The sequence below is a fragment of the Mirounga leonina genome, unplaced genomic scaffold, assembly GCF_011800145.1.
Source record: "Mirounga leonina isolate KUSES-001 unplaced genomic scaffold, KU_Mleo_1.0 Mir_175, whole genome shotgun sequence".
NCBI classification, from domain to species: Eukaryota; Metazoa; Chordata; class Mammalia; order Carnivora; family Phocidae; genus Mirounga; species Mirounga leonina.
The window spans coordinates 7,329,306-7,353,003 of record NW_023270453.1 but is presented as its reverse complement, the minus strand read 5'-3'; the positions used below and the strand labels follow the sequence as shown (position 1 = coordinate 7,353,003).

Below are 23,698 nucleotides of genomic sequence, written 5' to 3'. Positions count from 1 at the left end.
CAGACATGGGCTATAAAATTTCAAAATAAAATTAAATTTAAAAAACAGCAACATAATGTAGTACCTGATGCCTCTAGGGCACTTGTTACTTGTATAAATATGACAGAGATGTAGGGTGAAGCTTCCTTTGGGCTTGGTGTGCCTGTGACTCGATTCTCCTGCCACCTTTTTCTGGCTGAACTTGCCAAGAAATTTTCCTCTTTCCACGGGCTTTGATCTTACATTCCTTAATACGGTGGGGGGGTCCCTGATGAATGGCAGCTACCCCAGTTCAGTTCTCTCTCTGTGATTCTATTCTATCCACTAGACTACTGATAAGTGTATATCCAGGCAATGAGAGTATCTGACGGCTTTATATTCTGTATCGAATCCTGATGATGCAGAATATTCTTCATGTTAAATTTTACAAGATTAATATCAGAACCCAACCCTCAGATTTTAAAATCCTTGTGGACAATTCCCATACACCAAAGATGCTCTCTGGGTCAACAGGTTCCAGTTTGAAAAACTTGGAATCTTACTCAGGAAAACCTGGACCTTGGATCTTCCTCCATCCCAAGTCCTCCTCCTCAGGGTCCTCACATGTTGCGGCGAGGACAGTAACACGGATTGCTATAAAGATCAAGGTGCAGAGTTGTGAGAAGGAAGAGCAGGGCTGGGCTGAAGTTCGGAAGCCCGGCACCCGGCCGGGCTCTCTCCCTGGGCAAACACTTGCTCGGCACACCAGGGGACTTATTTGCCTGCTTTGCTCAAATCGAAACCTATTCTGAACTGTAAGAGTTATTTGGAAATAGGGAAACAGCAAGGACATTCAAAACATGGAACAGCTCGTATAACTATGAAACAAGGGTACCAGCCGATCAGATTGGATACCTGGGGCTTACCAAATACACGACAGCCTTAGCTGAGAATGGATACTAAATTTAAAGACACTAGGACTTCGCTGTTCTTGTCCTTCTTTCTTATATCAGGTTTCACCCAAACTGCAGAAGCTGAATATGGGCTCAATAGCAGTGATGATTATAACAATGATGGCTAACATGCACAGAGCTCTTTATCGAGGGCAAGGCACCATTCCCATTTTATGGCCCAGGGAGGTTAAGGGACTTGCTCAACATCACACAACTAGTAACCTAGTTGGTTAGTAGGAGGAGCCAGTTTCCAAGTCCAAGCTGCCTCAATTGCTGGGCTTCATGCTGCCTATATTCTATAGACTCCTGCTAAACACTGTACTATCAGTGCAAATTCTATCAAAAAATACCTTTCCCTTTAATTATCCATTTCAATGGAGAGAACTGAAAACAGAACCCATTTTAAAACTGTTTGGTTTTAAAGTAAATTATGGCAGCTCCAACCTCCCTATTTTTCACCCAGGCTGACATTAGAACGAGCAATGCTAGACGCAATGCTTAAAAGGCAGGCCGAGGGGCAGCGGCAACGCAAGGGGGCTTGGAGGCTTCCGGGTGACGGGGAAGCCAGCAGGAGGCTACAAATTTGCCACAGAAAATCCACAATGTGAATATTCTGTAAGTGGGAATTAAGAGTTGACAGTAAGACACATTTCATTTCAGGAGGAACATGCTGATCTCAGTCCAAGGCCACAAAGTGGGCACCAGTCATTTGTAAAGCTTGCCAAAAACTGTTTCGGTTAAACTCAAGCACAGGAAGTTCTACTTCTGTATAAAGTGACACTATGGGAAGATGAAGTCTGTAAGAATAAGGTTTCAAAACAAAAATGGCCCTGAATCACAACTACAACGTAGCTCATGTGATGGCAATTCATTATTCTCTGAAAAGTCTCATTTCAGGGCTGGGGGTGGGGAGGCAGTGGCTACAAACACAAAAGGCTTAACGATTCCTAGGAATGGATTGATATCACAAGAATGTTTTTTTTAGTTGCTAGGCAACAACTGAAAAACAAATGTCCATGTTCTGAGATCACTGTGCATCCGTTCTCCCCATGGGCGGCGCACGGGCTCCTCGGCCCGAGCGCACTCCCCTTGGACCACAGGGGCAGCGCGTCATCCCAGTGCTGATGCTCATGGCCTGTCGTGGCAAAAAGATGCCAATCTGTGTCTCGAAACCACACCGGTTTGTTGGCCACATGGCAGCCGAGATTTCTGGTCAGCTAGAGTTCAAGCCATCGGATTACCACCATTTACCCCAATGACGTCCTGTCCCTCCCTTGTGTTCCTTTCTGTCCTTTACATCATTTCAGTCGGCTTTCTTTGCAGGTAAATTACCTTGGTTTCTCCGAAATACCCAACAGAAGCCTGAATTCACCTTTATAGGCAATTTTAACATCTGGGCAAAGTGGAGATTCCTTTCCTGAGAGTTCTTTCTTTGTTTCTAAGAAATAGCCTTCCCTGGGAGAAGACCTATTTCATATCATCTTTCTTAAGGATCTACTGACATCACACTTAAGATTAGGTGAGTCTGCTTCTTTCTTTGTAGTACTCTTAACTATGGATTCTGTTCTTTTTGGAAAAAACACGGTTCTAAAATTAATATCACACATGTAAATATGCACTTAATTGCTAGAAACATGAACTCCTTTCTTTTGTTCTAACTTTTGCCCAGCCTGTGTAATATAGTTCATCCTTGTAATTCAATCTCTACATCTTGGTATTCAATATGTCACCTTCCCTCCTGACGTGTGGCTCAGGACAGAGAGAGAAAAAGATAAGGCAGGGATGTTATGTTCATTTTTTGCCAGTTCCAAACATAATTTGGTGCTATAAGAACTCCCATCCTTTCCTCCCCCGCCAAAAAAACAATGGAATGGAAAAAACATCCAGATCTATATTTTAAATCAAGCTCCACCTTCCAGGGCAGGCTGGCTGTGACTTACCTAAATGGACTAATTCAAAGAGCACAGCATCAGCAGTAACGTTCACCATCTGAAGCGGAGACCAATCCCCTCCAGGCCAGCTATGAGTGGGGATCCTGAGCGCCTGCTACATATGCACCATACATGCATGATAAGAGGTGGTTCAGTAACTGCCATTTCTATAGCAACCCACACACACTCTGCAGGCTGTGTTTTGGGAAGGCAGTTAAAACTGGATTCTACAATGTAGCTCCACTTAGAAGATGCTTTTATTTCTGTCATCTTGTTAGAATGAAGAGTATTCAAATCCAGTAACCCAAGTGATCATTAAACCGCAGAAACTCATCGCATCCAGAAACCGAAAGGTTGATTTCTTGGCCAATGTCACCGGGTCACTTTAAATCCCAACCACTAACCTGGTTTGCATGTTCAGAAGTGACCATTCCCCAGGGCAATAAGTCAGATCACAGTGTGACAACCCGGAACATCGGACAGCCATCTGCGGTCCCAGTTCTAGGCGAGAGAGCAAATGCTGTAAAAGCAAGCTGACAGAAGCCTCTCCTACCGCCCAGAAAGCCTCAGCTAGGATGCAGTCACCATGACCAACGAAACTTCGTGTGCCCGACCCGGGGAGGAAAACCACTTCCTTCAAAGGACAAACTGCACCCCCGCACATGATTGATGAGAATGTGTGTATGTCCACAATAGCCTTCCCCCCCACGACACAGACACTGGCATTGTTCTAATTTGCAAAAAAGCACCACGAGACGATCCTAAGTTCAAGAAAACCTCTAATTCCTCAAAAGAAAGACTTGTGCTCACTACACAGAGTCCTCCCTTGCAGCACCAATCAAGCAGCATCTTAACACGATGGCTTCGGGGCTGCCTGTAAATGCAGCAAAGGTCTGAACTCTAGTATAGGCAAGCTGCACTTCTTAAAGAAATCCGTTTTATGGAGAGTGCACAAAACAATGAGCCAACGCAAACTGCTGTAACATACTAAACAAAATCCAACTTTACTTACGATCTAAGACAGTGCTGATCTATTAGGTCATCCTCCGATGAACATGTGGGTTGAAGGATGGAGATGCTAATTTGTATAATGGAAAATTTCTCGCTTCTTCCAAAAGGAAAGAAAAAGGACAACTGTAGCCATTAGAAGAAGAAAAAGAAGAAGAAGAAGAAGGAGAAAGAAAAAAGAAGAAGAAGAAAGAAGAAAGAAGAAAGAAGAAGAAGAAGGAGAAAGAAAAAAGAAGAAAGAAGAAGAAAGAAGAAGAAGACGACGACGACGATGACAAGAGTGATAAATGGCAGCATCAAATACTGACTCCAGTCTAATGGTGTCTGAAAAGAAGCACCTCGAGGTCCCTCTCCTAAGGGTAAACTTTCAGTTATCTGGCAGTCACGGACTGTGGTATTCGAGTTAGTGTCAAAATGTGGATTTATTTTTCAAATAAAAGTCCCATGGGACTAAAAGCGATTCCATCTTTCTTTATGGAGTTTGAAGTCTTGCCCTTTAACAAAGGTGTTATCACTTGAGCATCAATGCTCACTCCTGGCAAACTGCTGGAGGGCTACCCGGATGGCAGGAAGTACGGATGTGGCTGCACCAGGCGCCCCCACTTCGGCCCTTCAGACCATGAGCATAGAATCTACATTCTTTTTTTTTTTTTTTTTTTTTAAGATTTTACTTATTTATTTGTCAGAGAGAGAGCATGCACAAGCAGAGGGGTGGGCAGAGGGACAAGCAGGCTCCCTGCTGAGCAGGAAGCCCAACACGGGGCTCGACTCCAGCACCCTGGGATCGTGACCTGAACCGAAGCCAGATGCTTAACCGACTGAGCCACCCAGGCGTCCCTAGAATCTACATTCTAATACTAGAATGGTAAGAGCTTCCCTCTCAATGCCTTTTAGATCAAGGATCACATTTTTCTGTATGAGGTCAGATAGTAAGTATTTTCAGTTTGTGGGGATATCTGGTCTCTGTCTCAACCACTCAACCCGGCGGGTGTAATGAGATAGCACTCACGCAGACCATACACAAATGGGTATGGTTGTGTTCCAGCGTCTTAGTCCCTTTGGGCTGCTATAAAAAAATAATAACATACGAGGTGGCTTATGAATTACAGATATTCATTGCTCACAGCTCTGGAGGCTGGGAAGTGCAAGATCAAGGTGCCGTCAGAATCAGTGTCCCACTTCCTAGTTCACAGATGGCATCTTCTCGCTGTGTCCTCACGTGGTGGAAGGGGTGAGGGAGCTCTCTGGGGTCTCTTTTTGACAAGGGCACTAGTCCCATTCCTGAGGGCTCCTCCTTCATGACCTGATCACCTCCCAGAGGCCCCACCTCCACACACATGGGGGTGAGGATTTCAACACAGGAACTTTGGGGAGGGGGATACAAACGTTCAGTCCATAGCATCCAATAAAATTTTACTTAGGGATGCTTACATTTGAATTTCATATAATTTTCATGTGCCATGAGATACTCTTCTTCTGATTCTTTCTTCAATCATTTAAAAATGTAAATACCATTCTTAGCTTTGCTGTAGTTTGCCGACCCTGATTTAGGTGAACAATTCTTAATGGATTCACAGACTGCTGTATCTGGCTGTTAAACAGTTTGGAACTACAATTACTTTGATTTACCTTAAAAGCACATCATTTAAAGCGTTAAAATGGTTTGAGGTGATTATTTATTGTGTTTGAATTAATCATAAATAGCTATTAATTAGTAAGTAGTGTTTCATGCTTAAGATGTGTTCCTACTTTTTTCCTGATCTGATAATACTTGGAACTTTTTATTTAACCAAGATAACTTAATTTCTACTTAAATAATGATATTATTGATTAAATATAACAAAATAAGAACCTTAATAATAAAGAAAAAAATAATAAAAAAAAAACCCAACCTTATGAAATATGTAGGCTTCTATTTTTTTTTTTTTTTAAAGATTTTATTTATTTATTTGACAGAGAGAGAGACACAGCGAAAGAGGGAACACAAGCAGGGGGAGTGGGAGAGGGAGAAGCAGGCTTCCCTGCAGAGCAAGGAGCCCGATGCGGGGCTTGATCCCAGGACCCTGGGATCATGACCTGGGCCAAAGGCAGACGCTTAACGACTGAGCCACCCAGGTGCCCCTGTAGGCTTCTATTGAATTTAGGAAGTGAAAGAACATACGGTTTCTTTGAAATGTCCATCAATCTTAAAGTTTTCAGAAAGCATATTTTAATTCATTTGATTATTTTTGAATGACTATGTAAACGTTGGCTATTCTGTGTACACATACAAGCTGTTATAGCCAGGAGTTGGAAGTTACATTTCTCACAGTAGATACTCAGTTAAAAAGACCATTTGAGTGAAAATAGAGCATGTACACAATGAAGGTTCTTGATGGCAAAAGGCTTGATGCTGTGGGGATTATCTCCAGAGAAGAGATAGAGAATCGGGTAACTTCTATTTCAGGGGCTTCCTCCTAACAATGCACATTTCTTTGTTTTCACTGACTTCTGTATTGTGTTAATTTCCCATTGCTTCTGTAATAAATGACCACAGACTTAGGGGCTTAAAACAATCCAACTGTATTCTCTTAAAGTTCTGGAAGTGACAGGTCTGAAGTCAGTTCCACTGAGCCCAAGTCAAGGTGTCAGCAGGCTTGGTTCCCTCTGGAGGCTCCCAGGGGAAAATCTGTTGCCTTGCCCTGTTCAGCTTTTCGTGGCCGCCTGTGTTCCTTGGCTTGTGGCCCCCTCCTCTATATTCAAAGGACATCGCTGGAGTCTCTGCTCTGACCACCCTGTTGCCATCTCCTCTCGTTCCGATTCCTCCTGTTTCCCTCACAAGGACCGCCGTGATCACAGTACATGCATCGCTCTCTTATTCCTGCAGCCACATCCAGTCCCATGTTGCTGTCAGATCAGCGCTTCTCAAGCTTCACCCTCTCCCTGTCTTCTCCGTGTTACCTCTGCCTCGGTTCAGACTCTTCCCTCTTTTCTGGCCAATTCCAGCAGCTGTTGGAGCGCTTCCCACCTGTCCTTCCCTCCACCGGGTCTTCTGTATCGCACCGTAGGTTATCTTTCCAAAGCGATGGAAAGACGTATGTATATGATCATCTTCCGTGTAGATGGGTCCTCTTTAAATACAAACGTTATCTCCTAATATATTCAACTGCCCTGACAACTAAGAAATTGCAAGGCCCTGCCCGTATGTATTTCTAGTATCGCTGTAATACGTACAATGTAAGCAAGAGGAGCTACGTTACTGGTCAGGGGATGGAGAGAGGGATTTGAAAAAAAGAGAGCTTCCGCTCAGAAATGTGACGCGCTATGGGGACACCTCCGCGCAGCCGGGGAAGGGCACACAGTCTGGTGGGGTAGCAATGGCAGGCGTGCAGAAGACAGCTGGACATGAGGCAGAGTGAGGCAGGGGTCAGCTCTGAAGGCATGTGTGGGTCTGAGGAGCCCGGGGACAATCTCACATGGGAAAGTGGTCTGTGCTTTGGAAAGATAACCTATGGTGCGATACAGAAGACCCGGTGGAGGGAAGGAGAGGTGGGAGGCGCTCCAACAGCTGCTGGAATTGGCCAGAAAAGAGGGAAGAGTCTGAACCGAGGCAGAGGTAAGACGGAGAAGACAGCGAGAGGGTGAAGCTTGAGAAGCGCTGATCTGACAGCAACACGGGACCGGATGTGGTTGCAGGAATAAAGTGGGGATAACCCTGAGGTTTCTACTCTGATGGTCTGGTAGGTGATACCCTTAACCAAGAGAGGGAACACGGAGAGGTTTAGATGCTGGAGCGAGGGGAGTGGATAAACCTTAATTTTAGGCATCTTGGACTTGGCTTTCCTATGGTACATCCATAAACTGATGTCTACTGGAAGATCAGAAATACAGAGCAGAGACTAGGACCTGGGTGCATAGGGAGCCGTAGGAGTGAGGGAAGTAGTGAGGTGCCCCAGCAACTGATATTGGGTAAGTTAGCAGCTGGGCAGAGGGCAGAGGCCAGTGGCCAGCATAGGAGGAGGACCCAGGGGGACACTGAGTCAAAGAGCCAACAGAGGAGGGCCCGTCACAAAGGAAGAAGACCTCGAAATGTCACACAGACCTCGAAGCGGATGAGGAGGTCACCTGCCTTCAGAGTCGTGCAGCCGCTGATGAGCTCCGGGACACCTGTTCCCAAAGAGTGGGAGGCAGGAGTAGGATCACAGTGGGCTGAGAAATGGACGCAGCACGTGGAGAACAGTCCTTCAAGAGATCTGGGCTAAGGGGTTTGAAGGGCACAGTCCGTGGGAGCCTTCTACAGGATGGGGAGACTTCTGTTTACTTTCTAAACCCTTCGGGTGTCCTTGCTCTGTGCTAGGCACTCTACTAAGCCTCTTACAACCATTAATTCATTTTCTCCTTGGAGTGGTTAATTTTTTGTGTCGACTTGGCTAGGCCATGGTCCCCAGATATTTGGTCAGACACGTATGGATGTTGCACTGAAGGTATTTTTATTTATTTATTTATTTATTTATTTATTTATTTATTTTTATTCTTATGTTAATCCCCATACATTACATCATTAGTTTTAGATGAAGTGTTCCATGATTCATTGTTTGTGCGTAACACCCAGTGCTCCATGCAGAATGTGCCCTCCTCAATACCCACCACCAGGCTAACCCATCCTCCCACCCCCCTCCCCTCTAGAACCCTCAGTTTGTTTTTCAGAGTCCATCGTCTCTCATGGTTCGTCTACCCCTCCGATTTCCCCCGCTTCATTCTTCCCCTCCCGCTACCTTCTTCTTCTTCTTTTTTTTTTTTCTTAACATATATTGCATTATTTGTTTCAGAGGTACAGATCTGTGATTCAACAGTCTCACACAATTCACAGCGCTCACCATAGCACATACCCTCCCCAATGCCCATCACCCAGCCACCCCATCCCTCCCACCCCACCCCCCACTCCAGCAACCCTCAGTTTGTTTCCTGCAATTAAGAATTCCTCGTATCAGTGAGATCATATGATACATGTCTTTCTCTGTTTGACTTATGCACTGAAGGTATTTTTAAAGTGAGAGTAACATATAAATCAGTAGGCTGAGTCAAGTAGATTACTCTTCATAATATGGGTGGGCCTCATCTAGTCAGTTGAAGGCGTTAAGAAAAAGACGGACCTCTCCCAAGGAAGAGGGAATTCTGCCAGCAGACTACCTTTGGGCTCAAACTACAGTATCGGCTTCTCTCTGGGTCTCTAGTCTGCCGGCTGACCCTGCGGATTACAGACTTGCCAGCTTCCACAAATGTATAAGCCAATTCCTGAAAATAAATCTCTTTCCTCCTTAATGTATATATATATACACACACACATACCCCCACCCCCACACCCTATTGGTTCTGTTTCTCTGGAGAACTTTGTCTAATACACTCTTTGTAACAACATTATTATTATCATCGCCATTTCACAGTTGAGGAAACTGGCACAGAGAGGTTAAGTAACTTGCTCGGGGTCACACAGCCAGTGGGTAGCAGAGGCGGAATAACAATCCAGTGTGCCCCCAGGCCCCTTGCTCTTAACCACAAGTCATGCTGCTGCTTCAGTGCACTGACCTGGGCACATTTGGGGCCAACTAGGAGGTCGAAGGGAGAGAAGCAGAACATACAAGGGAATAAGAGCCTTGACAAACACACACCTTATACGAATGAGAAAACAGGCACGGGGATTTGCCCAAGGTGGGACTTACAGCTTTACAAGAGCAGACCCAGATTTTCAGGATACAAAATACAAGCTGTCTCCTTTCTCCTTGCTACTTTCTCCTGTGTTCTTCTGAGATTCTCCCAGGCACGCCCCTCTCAATCTGTCTTCTTCTGGGAGGTGCTGGGCTCCTTAGGTCCCAACTAAGTCCTTGAGAACACACGTCAGCGGCAGCCTATCTCAGTGCAGGATTATGTTAAGGAAATGGCACCGTCCATCTGTCAACGTCAAGTTTAGTACGTCTTTAGTGAAATCAGTGAATTCCACACAAATGATTATGGCTCCTGTTAGTAATTATTTGGAAAGCAAAACGAAGCAAAAGCAAAAGCAAAACAAACAAAACAAGACCAAACCCCAGACACCCAACAGGCATTTCTTTTCAAATATAAATTCCCAGAACTATGATTTTTTAAAGATTTTTTTTTATTTATTCATTTGAGACACAGAGATATATATAGAGAGAGAGCATGAGCAGTGGGAGAAGCAGAGGGAGAGGGAGAAGCAGACTCCCTGCTGAGCCAGGAGCCTGATGTGGGGCTCGATCCCAGGACTCTGGGATCATGACCTGAGCTGAAGGCAGATGCTTAACCATCTGAACCACCCAGGCACCCCTCCCAGAACTATGATTTGACTCCTCATCGAATTAGGTATCTTTGAAAATACATTTGACATCAAACATCTCCCAATAATCTTTATGCATGGTCTAATGCTTTAAAATTCTGGATGAGGGCATCTGAAAACTGGCATTTTCAAGCTTGACTTTCAAGGGATGGGGTACCGAAGGGGTATAAGAACGAAGATGGTATGAAAATCTAAGCACACAAGCATGTGTGCCCATATTGTTGTGAAGAGCATCAACTATAAAACTTCCTAGAGAACAATCTGGAAAGATGTATTAAAAGCTTTAGAATTTCATACATTTTTAATCCAGCAGTATCACTTCCTCTAAAATTTTATCCTAAGGAAACAACCATGGCCATGCCTAAAGATTTAGCTACAAAGATATTTTTCACAGCACTGGTAAGAATAGTAATGTTTTCTCTAATTATAGGGCACAGAGCAACCAAATTATGACACATCGACATAATGAAATACTACGCAATCATTAATTTTGACATTGCAGTCTCAGAGCTGATGCTACATAAAGATGTTTATGATACGCAAGTGGTTTTTAAAGGCAAGTTACAGAACAGTATTATAGCATATATCCCATTCCTGTTAAAAATGTATTTTGCAGAAGGCAGCCTTTCTAAGAGTGCCAAGGGATCCCCACCTGCTGGTGTTCACATGCTTGTGCAGTCCACCCCACCCTGTACCTATGTTGGGCCCTGGGACCAAGAGCATCTGGAAAGAAGCGATGGTGTGTCACACTTTGACATTAGGTTGTAAAAGACTGTGACTTCCATTTTGCCCACTTGTGCTTCTGTATTTTATTTTATTTTTTTCTCTTGGATCATTTGCTCCAGTGAACGCAAGCTGCCACGTTGTGAGCAGCCCTATGGAGGGACCCCCAGGGCAAGGAATGAAAGCCTCCGACCAACAGACCAACAGCTAGTGAGGAGCTGAGGCCTGTAACAGCCCTGCGGGATGGGAAGCACGGTCACCAGCCCCCACCCGACCCCGAGATGAACACAGCCCTGGTTGGCAGCCTGACGGCAACCTTGCTGGAGGACCTGACCCAGAAACCACCCAGCTAGGTTGTCCCTGGGCTCCTGACCCTCTAGATATGTGAGATAAGAGATGCTCACTGTTGTTTGAAGCTGCTGAGTCTTAGGGCAATTTGTTGTGCAGCGACAAATAACTAACACATACGTGAGGGTGAAATAACTGGAAGGATATAATGCCAAATACGATTAGTGGTTTTCTCTAGGTGGGGGGATTATGGGTCATTTTAGTTTCTCTTGGGACGTTGTTGGCAATGTTTTTCCTTCTTCATTAAACTTAAAAACCACATGACCAAGAGAGACGACAGAACCTAAAGAATAAAAGGCTCAAGAATAGGGGAGCCAATTTTAGCTCTAATGACCTTTAAAGACTCAAGTAAGTTAGCTTAAATGTACAACAGAAACGAAAACAAGAGAAGCCTCCAGAGAGCGTGCCTGCATGGCCCAGTGGCGTGAGCTTCACCAGCCAGAAACCGCGCAACGTTCAGTACCTTCAAGGAGAGGAGATTTGCATGGGCTTCTTAAAAGGAAAATCAAACAGTCATGAAGTCCCCTGCTAGCCAATCACAGGAGTCTCGCTTACCCAGCTTCTGGTCAAACCGCCACGCGGCGACATAAGCATTGTGCCTCAGAATGCTCTGTGTGGCCAGGGGCACGGTGACGTAAATAGGACCATCCACCAGCACCGGTGTTCCATCGCTGCTGAGCAAGTGGACGCTGACGGCCGTGACTGGGGTCAGGTCATACCTGGTGCCGTTTCCTGGAAGCAAGAGGGATTCTCCATCACACGTGCAAAAGGGACCTACGGGGGGCTCCTGCCACCATCTGCATCTGCCATTCACTGAGTATGGGACCTCCTACGTGCCAGGGACGGCAGTAAGCCCTTTACATTTATAAAATCCTCACCACATCTTTGTAAGGTAGGCAAAATCCACAGTTTACAGATAAAAGACACAGGCTCACAGAGCGTAGTAATGGGAGCTGGCCCCAAGGGCATGGTGGTCTGTCTGGGATCTAAGCTCAGGTCTGCCGACTCAACTACACTATGGTGCTTTGCTTTCAAAAAGGGGCCTCAAAAGGAAAAGACTCATCTGTAAGGTGAGAGGAGGCGATGTGTAGAAATCCCTGAAATCAACTCCTAGACAAAGTCAGCCCCATGCACGTGTTAATTACTTGGCAGAGCCCCATCAGGAAACCAAATGTTTTGCATTAGAGACTGCTTTAAAAAAAAGGAATTTTTTTTTTCAAGGAGTGCTAACTTACTTCTACTAAAAGTACACTACTGAAAACCTGGACTTGAAATATTTATGAGTTATTTTAGTTGCCACTGTTATTTTGATCTGTTTAAAAGGAATTTAATATCCCAATTATTCTACATTAGAGGCCTTTTACCCAAGCCAATGCTTTAATGACTGCCTACTTTATAGATAAATCAGGGAATGCTTATGACAGCGATACTGTATTTATCTACTTAAGTAATCCATTTTAGGACAATTTTTCTCCAGTGAAATATAATATCACACAAAATGTTTTCTGTTATAATTTTAAATCTTGAGCACAATGACAAAAGCACGGTGATAAAAAAATGTAAGCTCCATCAGAACATAATCTGTAGGATTTCTTACTAAGCTACTTAGATACTTACCTACCCATCAACTACCTGAGCTAATGCGAACCTCCACTTAGGACTAGATGTAAACATTTAAAGCAAATCTAAGTGAATTTTAGAGTTTCAACACAAGTTATAGCTAAACTCTTTGTAGAGCAATTTATATATGAGTCATGACAGAACTACCTTTTACAATTTATATCCATCTCTGTCATTGAAGGAGAAGGCACGATAATGGGAATTTCATCAAAAGGTCCACATTGGAATCACAGGTTCAAGTTCTGAAATCTTTCAGTCTGGCCATTTCACTTGTGGGTACAAGAAAACCCAGAATTTACCAAATTTCTGGTCAAAATATCTTCTGGATTGAGACCTAAATGTGCCAACTACCCAAAGGGAACACAGAAGTCAAGCCAGGTCTATGATGTACCTCTCTAGGTTCTGTTAGACTCTCTGGATTAGACAGAACTGAAAACCAAGAAAAATTTCAGGAACTCACTAGCCTTTGTAATAAACAACTCGGACATAACATTCTCAACTGGGGAGAACTGCTGCTTTCAGCAAACCTGAGGCAGGAGGTCTGCACAGGGAAGCAGCAGGTAGACTAGGAAAGCAGCAGGTAGACTAGGAAAGCCTTCCAGACTCCTCATCCATCCTTGCCTCCCACTTAGCTCTGCTTCCTCATCCCCACTCAGCAATTCTCCCTTCCTATTTTTTTGTACATTCCTGGCCCAGGAAGCCGGGGTTCCAGTACCAGATGCACCCACTAGCCGCATATGTGGCCTCAGGGAAGTTACTTCACTCCTCAGGGATTTGTTTTTCTTATCTGCATTATCTGGACTAGATGCCTTCCTATGAGCCTATGGAAAGAAAACAGACTCAGCTATAAACATTTAGAAGTAAGTACAGCATTGCAGAAAAGGGCATCTTAATTAAAGCAATATACATTAGGTTCACGTGATTTAAGGTTCTTTTAAAAGCTCTCCGTTAGAAGACAGAGCAGGCAGTTACACTTGCTTTCTTGAGGCTTCTTTTCTCTTTCTCAGTGCCCCACTAAAGGCCCACTCGTACTCTATGCCTTCCCAAACACTCTCCCTTTACCCTCCCACTCTATTCTGGAATGAGTCATACTTTGAAGGGCTCAACTGTTTCCCTTCCAGCACTTGTTCTAAGACTGCAACTCTACACAAAGCACCGAGTTCTGTATATAATGAGATCTTTCCCTCTTGTCCCCTCTCCTGATGTTACCAGGCTCCTGTCATGTCCCAATAAAGATAGGTGTCAGGCAAAGGCAGCAGGGGGAGGAGGCGGCACCACTGGACCAAGCTTAGGAGGTCTCCGACCCGTCCCTTGTAACGTGAGGGGTTTTGCTCAGAGAGCATCTAGGGTTCTGTTTGGCTTTGTGTTCTGTTTCCAGCTTTGCTGGATGTTAGTCATTTTACGGACTCCTCTCTGTCTTCCTGGAGTTACTAGCAGGAGTCATTTCTTGAAAACCCCTCGGGAATGTCAAAGGACGGTTGTGTGCTTTCTTAGCAACCAGAGTGGGGAGCATGATGCTGTGAAGGTGCAGTGTCTCGGGCCTGTGTGGGGGAGCCGGCGGCCCCATGTGACACCAGGACACTATGGAGCAGGTGGACGGAGGTGAACAAATGAGAACATGGGCCAAATCTCCATCTGGCTGAGTTGTTCTATTTACAACTCTGGATAAACTCCCTCTGAACTGGACACAACCAAGAACACTCCGAGGACACCAGCCTTCAGAGCCCTTTCCAATCCCACTCGTGGCCTCCATTCACCTTTGCCGGACTCTGGTTAGGACCTGCCATCTCACACAGCTATGTGTGGGCCGGGCCCTCACGCAAAGCTGAGATCTCTTAGATGCATCTTATAAAACAGGAGGCAAGCAAGCAAGTGTTGGGGGGTGGGGAAGAGAGGCTCTGCACCATGGGAAACGGGAGACAGGCACCTAGCTGGTGAGATGTTGGGGTGCTAAGCGGAGCCCACGCTCCAATATGCTCACAGGTGTGAGCCAACATGCCCAGGGGTGGTCGCCTTTCCTGGCAGCCCTCAAGTAGGTCGGATTCCTCTTCCCACATCAGCTGTCAGTGTTTTCAGTGGAAAAGAAGTTGCATGTAACCTTCTAAAGACCTTCTTTCTTCCCTCTGAAATAACACAGTGATTTTAAAATAAAACAAACCCCTCTAAAATCAATAGTTCTATGTCTTTTTGTTCTTCTCCCTTCCCCATCATCTCGGATTTCATAATTTATTCAAGAGCTCTTGGAAATGGGGCACAGAAAAATTAATGAGCTCTGAGGAATGAGGTCGTCCCTCCAAGTTAGGGTTTTATGATTGTGCACCATTTGTTGGGTGGAGGTTGCATGATGGTCCCAAATTGTACTTTTTCATGTTCCCTGAAATACTACTTTTCTCCTCGGCCTGTACACTTAGAGTAAAAGTCAACAGTTTCCCCCCAATAATGTTTACTTAAAGTGACTACCATGCAGTTTTATCCAACGGCCAGTTACTGATGTCTTAATTGCATCTTCATCATGTATAAAATTGAAGTAAGAAGAACCATTTCTGAAAGCAGGTGCCACAGACAGGCGAAAAGTGAGTAACAAATCACCAGGTCACCTTGACTGGTCACCAGAAATTCGTCAGCATTCTACAAAATGGATCAGATGCTGCAGGTGTAAAAGCTTTTTCAGAAGGATCCAAGATCCGTTTATGTAAAGCACTGGACAAGTCAGGGAAATTCAATAAAAGCATTTTGGGGAAAATGCAGTCACCTCCTCACCTGGTAGGATTTAACCCAGAACAGCCTCTGGTTTTCAAGTTTATGTTGTGACTAATCAAAAGTGTCGGGAAAAGAAGAGGGGAGACAAGAAATGACTCAGGACCTCAGCATCTGCCACTTTCCAGTCCCTAGGACTAGGCACCACGCGAGTGCACAGTGTACTGTTGGCTGCAAGCCAGTCTTTTTACTGATAAGGAATTGTTACATATTTTCTGGCTGCTGGTTTTTCGTTTCTCTGATTTTTTAGTTCTATGTGTCCGGCCAGTCTAGGGTGACACGGACCAAGCTGACTTAGAGGTCTGGATTCAAATCAACATCAAAGCCTGACCACTGCTTGCCAAGTCAAGGCAAAGAGAGCAGCGCAGAGGATGGAAAGATGTGGGAAAATGCTGGGTGGGTGCAGATGGTAGAGAAGAGGATCCCGCTCCTAAATGCTCCTGATTCCTAGACATGACATCCCCGTTGTCCCCACTGTCTGCATCAGAGCCACTGCCCCCCTTCCCCTCCCCGCTGTGACTTGTGGGTGGGAGAGGGAGGGCGGCCACGCAGGCGGCTCCACCAAACCCACTCCAGAGGGAAGTGGGACAAGGGCAGAGAGCCTTATACTTGGGAAAAAACAACAACAACAAACCCAACTTCAATTATAAGCACTTCTCTGAATTAAATATATTTAGTCTACCAAAGGGGAGCTCCGAAGGTACGTCAGCCAAGATGGCTGAAGGAGACAGGTGCACTCAAATGTACTTCTGCCCTGGTGTAGACGGGAATCCCGAACTAACACCGCTCTAACGCACTTGAACTTTCACAACTCCGGTGGTTCTTCTGGGCAGTACTAACGCTTCGAGCCACATCCCCAGATGCAACCCCAGAAGCCCCCGCTGAGAGGAGAACAGACTCCAATTACCTGTTCCATTTCCATCCAAGCCTCGCAGATAAGGAAAACTGTCCACCTCGGACGGGGCGCTGGCGGCCGTGAGGAAGGCCGTCAGGTCGCTGTAGCTGGTGTTCTCAGGCAGCCGCAGGGCTCTCCTCTGGAAGTGAACTCGAGGCTGTGGCCGGGCACCTGCAGAAATGAACTTCGGAGTTACCTCCTGGGGGAGCGGCACATCTCAGGCAACCAGGAAGCACTACCCCAAGTGGCAGCGCGCCTCCCCGCCCCCTCCCCCTCGTCCCCGCCTCTCCGCCCATCGCCCATTCGCCGCGCCCCGCAGGGCACAAAGATGTGACAACATGCTATTATGGGGATAGAAATAATAGCCCATTGTCACATTTGTTTTGACACAGGATGTTATTTAGGTTTTTAACAAAAAAGCTCTCCAAGTCCTATTTGTGAGCAAGCTTTGCACTGCCCAGCGTTCGCCCTGGGGGGGGGGGGGGGGGGCAACATTTTAGGAAAGGAAGTCCGCATCAGTGAAATGAGTAGATGACAGTTCATCTCATTACGTAAACAAAGCAAGCGACACCCTTTGAGACTGTTACAAACACCTCCTTAATCTTCTGGTAAAATCTGGTTTCCCTCCACAGACCAAACTGAAGCCCGGCAAGGGAATTCAATGTGCAGCCTGGACAAGAACTCCAAAAGAGAAGCTGCCATGTGGCATCCAGTCTCTGCGGGTGGGGTGTGCACCCTATTCGTCACAGCTCATGTTGGGCGTTTGAGGACGAGGCTCTAGAAAGGAGGTGGGAACACTCCCTTTGGGGCAGGCAGCTCCGTGTGCAGAAGGACGGGCTGGGCCCCTTCAGACAGTTACCCGGGTGATACCATCGGCAGCATGAGCTCCAGATGCTGTTTTGGCTGCAGAACCCGAACCTGTGTTCTCTTAATGCTATGGCGACAGTCACAAGACGTCAAGGTGCTAAATCATTTTGCGCAAACCCAGCAAAAACATCCCGAAGACACAAGTTAATACAAGTGGGAGTTGTGGCACTTACACACTTCTGTGGATTAAAATAGCCGTTCCTCAAAAGCAGTGATCCGCCCTGGCATTCTGGTCACTGCATATCCTGCCCCGGGCCTGCGGTTTCCCCTGTGGTCCGCTGGGGGCTCCCTGCCCCCCATCTGGGGCTGGGGCTGTCTGGCACCACAGCCCAGCCCCAAGCTGGTGGTCTTTATGCCTACCCCAGGGTTCCTTTTAACCCTGGATCAGAAACTTTCAGGTGTGGAGTAAGCTTATCCAAAAGGGTTCTGAAGCAGAAGGGAGTTTTAGAGCTCAAAGGTATCAAAGAGTCCACATTCCTCTTCCTACAAGTGAGGCCGCAGAAGCTCAAGAGATGTGAAGTTTGGGGTAGGCTGGCTAGAGCATGTACCAGCGAGGTGGTGGAGAGTCAGATGCCCCCCATACCACCTAAAAATCACTGGTTAGAGTTCTCAGATGACGGGTTCTCCACTCCATGAAACACAGGCCCCACTTTCGGGCCCCTGGGAGCCCGATGCCCCAAGTCATGACTCCTATCTGCGTTCCGTCACCTCCACTGAAACTAACTGGATGGATATGCGGTCCTGTCTCAAACCTCCATGGCTTCTCTCTACCCCCAAAACAACCCACGGCGATGCACTAGCATCCAAGTATCTGTCTCTGTTCACTCCCAGCTCTGTTCAGTCTGGTCTTTTCCTTTGATGTCACAGAAGACTGATGTCTTCCTTCTGTCACCTCCTTGGTCCACACAGAGTCCGGACACCTCGAGCCCCCCAGGACCACCTCCACACCTGGCGAGGAGCGGTCTGCTTCTCTGTTCTTCTCCCTGCTGCACTCGGAGATGGAAAGTCAAAGCCAACCTTTTCTTTTTCACCCCTTCACCCCCAACGACATAACATTACTCCCTCCCTGATCCTATTATTGTTGTCAGTGAGAGTGAACTTTCCCAGAACTTATTTCCCTTTGTCTACTGTTTTTCAATCTAAACAATGCTGCTGGTGCCCGCCTTCGTTACACACAGTGGGGGAAACAAAGAACTTGCTAGTAAGAAGAAAAGAGTGTCTATAGTGTGACGGGGCCAAGAGGGACTTGTCCTCATGGGGGTTGAGGCAGAACAGGGTGGGAGAGGTGCTGCCTTCCAGGCCTCAGGAAAAGGGTGACTGCTGACAGGTGAAGGGGGGATCACACTGACCCCCTCAGGGGGACTGGCCTGGAACTTGGGAGACCCCAGACCTAGCTGCTCCCCGGCTCCCAGGGGCCATTGGCTCTCCTCCCTTCCCTCTCTCCCTCACCTCTCTAACAGACACGCAGCCTTCTCTTGCTCTCTGGCATATCATGCATTTTAGTGGGAGATGCATCTCTCTCCCCTCCCCACCCCTGCTCTGCCCTCCCTCTGCCGCCTCCCCTTCCTTTTTTGTGCAGGAGAACTTGGTCACGAGCCAGACATCTGGGCTCTATCTGCTGTGACTGGTGGGTGGGGGGCACAGAGGGGCAATGCCTGGGGCAGGTTAACTAGCAGGGGACGTGTCTGTCCAGCGATTGGTAGCATGCTGTGACCAGCATGACATGGATCCCTGTCTGCTGAGGGACCAAACACACTCCCAGACACAGAGCAAAGGCAAGACCTCTCTTTGCCTGCTGAATGACCCAAGAAACATCTGAGGAGTTACAGAAGGGTGGAAGCTACTCTAGGCCTCAGTGTAAATGGAATCCAAAGTGTCTGTGTGGGGCTGGGGAGCAGTTACGTCCTCACGCCTATCTTCCTCTATCAGTGCTGCTGGATTTCCGCAATTCCAGGACGAGGTGTGATTGGCTGGGGATGGGAGGACCGAGGGGACAGGCCTGGCTAGGTCTTTTCTGGATGCCTCTCCCATATTCCCCACAACAGCGGGTTCTCAAATTTTCTCTGTTCTTCTCAGACTCAGGGTTCCATCCCCAGCCCCAGATGCTCAGGCCTTCTGTTACTGAAAACAATGGGGCCACCACCTACTGTCTCTGTACTTCAAAATCTCTTTCTTCCCTCTTCTCTTGTCCCTTCTGTCCCTGCTCTCCTCCAGGGTCAGTCAACCCAAGCCTCCATCCCAACTTCTGCTTGTGATGCTGCAAGACTTGGCCCAACCAACTCTTCTTGCCTTTGTTAATCATCTTTCTCTACAGGCTTTTCCTCCACAACCAACAAACATACCCATTCCTTCCTCATATAGAAAAATAACACCAAGACAGGACTTGAATGCTGTTATCCCCGTAAGGGAATGCCTCCTCTCCTTCCACCCAGCCCCCAATGATCTGGCTTTTACCCACAACACACACCGCCCTCGGAAATGTCAATGGATGACTGTATAATCTGCAAACCCATGACTATTTCTCGGCCTTCCTCCTCACTGACCTCTTTACAATGGCCCACACTGTTCACCGCCCCCGCCCAGGAACCCCTCCTGCTTGGCATTCACAGTCCTGCACACTGGTCTCTCGAGTCAGCTGGCTTTTTCCTCTGCAAGTATGTTTTTTCTCCTCCCACCTCCAAATGAAACAGTTCCTATGGGGCTGCCTTCAGCTGCCTCCATTGTTTCTGGGTTCTTACCTTATTGACTCCCCTCCGTGGTGGCCTTCCTGTCTGCCCCGATGCTCTTCTGAGCCCGGTGTCTGTATTTTCTCTGCCTTCTGGACACCTCCACCTGGATGCCCCATCGGCACTCCAACACCATCCCCTAGCTTCTCTCCCACTTCACCACACCCCCGTTCTGCTCAACACCCAGCTTTGCTTCCAGGCTGCCATCATTTTCCCTTTCGATTTTTCTGCGCATCCGCTCACTGCCAGGACTGGCTAATCTCTCATCAACATTTCCAGCATCATCTTCTCCTCCTTTTCTGCCTCCACCCTACATCATCCTACATCACCCCTTGCCTTAACTGTGCTCCCGCCTTTCACCTTTGCCGCCCCATCTACTGACACACTGACTTTTCTAAAGTCGCTCTGGTCACATTCCTTCTCTGCTCAGAGACCTTCAGTGGATTGCCACCACTTAGCAAACAATGATGGCGGTGACAGTTACAGACTAGCACAGACCCAACCTGCTCTAATTCCCGTCCTGTAAATGAGAGGTGCAGTTCAGTACTTCAGAATTAAGTTATTTTTTTTTTTTTTAAAGATTTTATTTGAGAGAGAGGGAGAGAGAGAATGGGGAGGAGCAGAGGGAGAGGGACAAGCAGACTCTTGCTGATTGCTCAATCCCACAACCCTGAGATCACAACCGAGCTGAAACCAAGGGTCAGACACTTAACCAACTGAGCCACCCAAGTGCCCCCACAAAGTTCTTATATACATATTATTTCACTTGATATTTACAACAATCCTGTGAAGAAAGAACCCTCTCCTCTATGAGTGAGGAAGCGGAAGCCCAGAGCGGTTCCACAGTCATTCTGTTAGTAAGAGACAGAAAGGGATTCTTTTGATCCTAACTACTTTTCCCCTCCTAGTACACCACGCCTACCTCTCACCCGCTGGCTAAGCAGGACTGCACAGCTCTGTGCTTCCACACATATGTTCGTGCCTTTTCCCCACAGTCTCTATCTGCACATCCTACACATCATCCAAGATGTGTCCTAAATGCCCTCTTCTGTGGAGACGTCCTTGATCCCACCCCAACCTCTAAGTGCTATTTGTATCTTTCTCTCTCCAGCATGGATTTTTTTTTTTTTTTAAAGATTTTCTTTATTTGAGAGAGAGAGAGAGAAAACACGAGCTGTGGGGAGGGGCAGGGGGAGAGAGAGAAGCAGATCCCCACTGAGCGGGGAGCTGGACTCAAGGGGCTTGATCCCAGGACCTCGGGATCAGGACCTGAGCTGAAGGCAGACACTTAACCGACTGAGCCCCCCAGGCGCCCTGCCAGCACGGATTTTACTGTGCCCTGTATTATGTTTATTTGGAAATGTATACATCTCCCATGAGAAAAGAACATGGAGCAGTGGAATCACTCAGCGCTACATTTAAATCTTTCTTCTATCATCTTTTATTTGAGTGACTTTGGGCTTCAGGTTCTTTACCTTTCAAACAGGTATGAATCATGCTTGTCTCGTAATATGGTGCTGTGATGCCAGATCTGAGCGCACATGCGTGATGCCTAGCAGGGCCTCCGGGTACATAACAGGTACAGGATAAACATTAATTTCCCATCTCCTCTCCCCTTTTAGATGGAAGCTTCTTGAAAGCAGGTGTTCTGTAAAACACATTGCACTGTGTTCTATACATAGCTGGTGCTTAACAATATTTATAGAATTACATGTAAAGATAAACTACATTGGGCAGCTCACTAGGTCCAAAGAGAGATTTGTCTTAATTCTGACTAGGTCAGGATTCCTCAATTTGGCCCTACTGACATTTCAGACCAGGTAATTCTTTGTTGGGGAGTGGGGGGCTGGGGTGCCTAGGCACTGCATCATGTCTGACAGCATCCTTGGCTTCTATCCATCAGATGCCAGGAGCAGCTCCCAAGTCGTGACAACTAAAAACGTCACCAGACACTGCCCAACATCCCTGGGGGACAAAACTGCTCCAGACTGGGAACCACTGAACAAGATACTCTGAGCATCCTCACAATGATCCAGACATGACTCTTCTCTGCAAGGGGCACTGGATATGTGAAGAGGAAAAGGACAAAGGCTCCGCTGTCCTGGGGCTCAGGAGTACAGAAGGCTTCATGGGAATGGCTTAATTACCACAATGTTTTAAGTGCCAAAATAAGAGACCTATGCGGAAAAGTACAGAGGAAACTTCGAGAGAGCTCCGTGGGTGGCATCTGTGACTGTGTCTGGAGGCGGTGTGGTGCGGGGGGAAGGGAGCGCACACCTGGAAGCAGGGCCAGCCTGAGCAGGGAGGCTGGGGAGGGCGGGGGGCCCTGGGAGCCAGGTGCAAGGGTGTCGGTGGGGTTCCCAGGATGGGAGGGAAAAGATCGCGGTTGCTCTCACCCCAGTTCTGACGGTGGCGGGTGGAGGGATGGAGGGACTAGAGGTCGGCCAGGAGGCTGTCATAAGGGGTTCACGTGAGAAACGACGGAATGCTGAATAAAGACAGCGGCCTGGGGATGGAAGAGGCAGCTGGAGGCGGACACGAGGGCAGGGAAGAAAGAGCGGGAAGAGGCCAGAGGGGCAAGGAGCTGAGGAGTGAGAAGCCATCCTCCAGGAGGACGCCTGGGTCTGCGCAGCTCCACCCGGCCGCCACCCCCCACCCTCCACGCCCCGCGGGGTGACCAGGACCCAGAAGGAGGCCCCCCAGCAGCCTCAAGCTCCATGGAACCCTGTAAGGGAAACTTCCAGAATGGCGTGAGGCAAAGGAAAAGAGGTGTGCAACGCGTGAGGGCGGACTTCTCCCGTTTGGGAGAGGATGGAAACGCGAGTGGAGCCTGAAGGAGGAAGGGGGGTTAGAAGGGCTTTTCCTGGAATGGCAGGGTTTAGGGAGCTGAGGGTCAGCGGGAGGAGAACGAGGGAGGGAGGCCTGAGGAGATAAGGGGTGGGAGGACCTGCGAGAGAAGGGGCCCGTGGTGGAAGAGGGACCGTAGCAGACACGTTACAAGGCCAGAGAGAAGCCACCAAACCATCCTCCCCTGGTGGCTTCTCCTCTCCGTGAACCGTGGTGAGGTCATCGCTAAGAACAGGGGCACGGAGGCGGGTAGTGCGGGGCGCGGTGTGCATGAGGTGGGCGTGGCTTACAGCGGAGCTCTGGGGGCCTGAAGTCAGTTGGGTGCTGACAGTGCCCCCCTGAGCAGTCAGGCATCTTCATGGTATCCTATTATTTTTTAAAATGTAAATTCAATTTAGTTGACATATGGTGTATTATTCGTTTAGTGATTCATCAGGTGCATAGAACACCCAGTGCCCATTACATCAAGTACCCCCCTTAATGCCCATCACCCAGTTACCCCATTCCACCACCTACCTCCCCTCCAGCAACCCTCAGTTTGTTTCCTAGAGTTAAGAGTCTCTTATGGTTTGTCTCCCTGTTTTTACCTTATTTTATTTTTCCTTCCCTTCCCCTATGTTCATGTGTTTTGTTTCTTAAATTCCACATATGAGTGAAATCATATGGTCTTTGTCTTTCCCTGACTTAGTTTGCTTAGCATAATACCCTCTAGTTCCATCCACACCATTGTAAAT

At 47.3% G+C, this 23,698-nt stretch overlaps 1 protein-coding gene across 2 annotated transcripts in view; it reads right to left on the bottom strand.

Moving 5' to 3' along the window:
- Nucleotides 1–23,698, bottom strand: part of FAM171A1 (family with sequence similarity 171 member A1) — a 128,261-nt gene that overhangs the window by 18,306 nt on the left and 86,257 nt on the right. Inside the window, exons 4-5 of one of the 2 annotated variants that reach the window (XM_035021566.1) lie at nt 16,537–16,695; nt 11,808–11,984 (exon numbers count right to left, since the gene is read on the bottom strand). In XM_035021566.1, coding sequence (XP_034877457.1) covers nt 11,808–11,984; nt 16,537–16,695 — 336 coding nt within the window. The remainder of the gene's footprint in view (nt 1–11,807; nt 11,985–16,536; nt 16,696–23,698) is intronic. The other variant, XM_035021567.1, reaches the window with a different exon arrangement.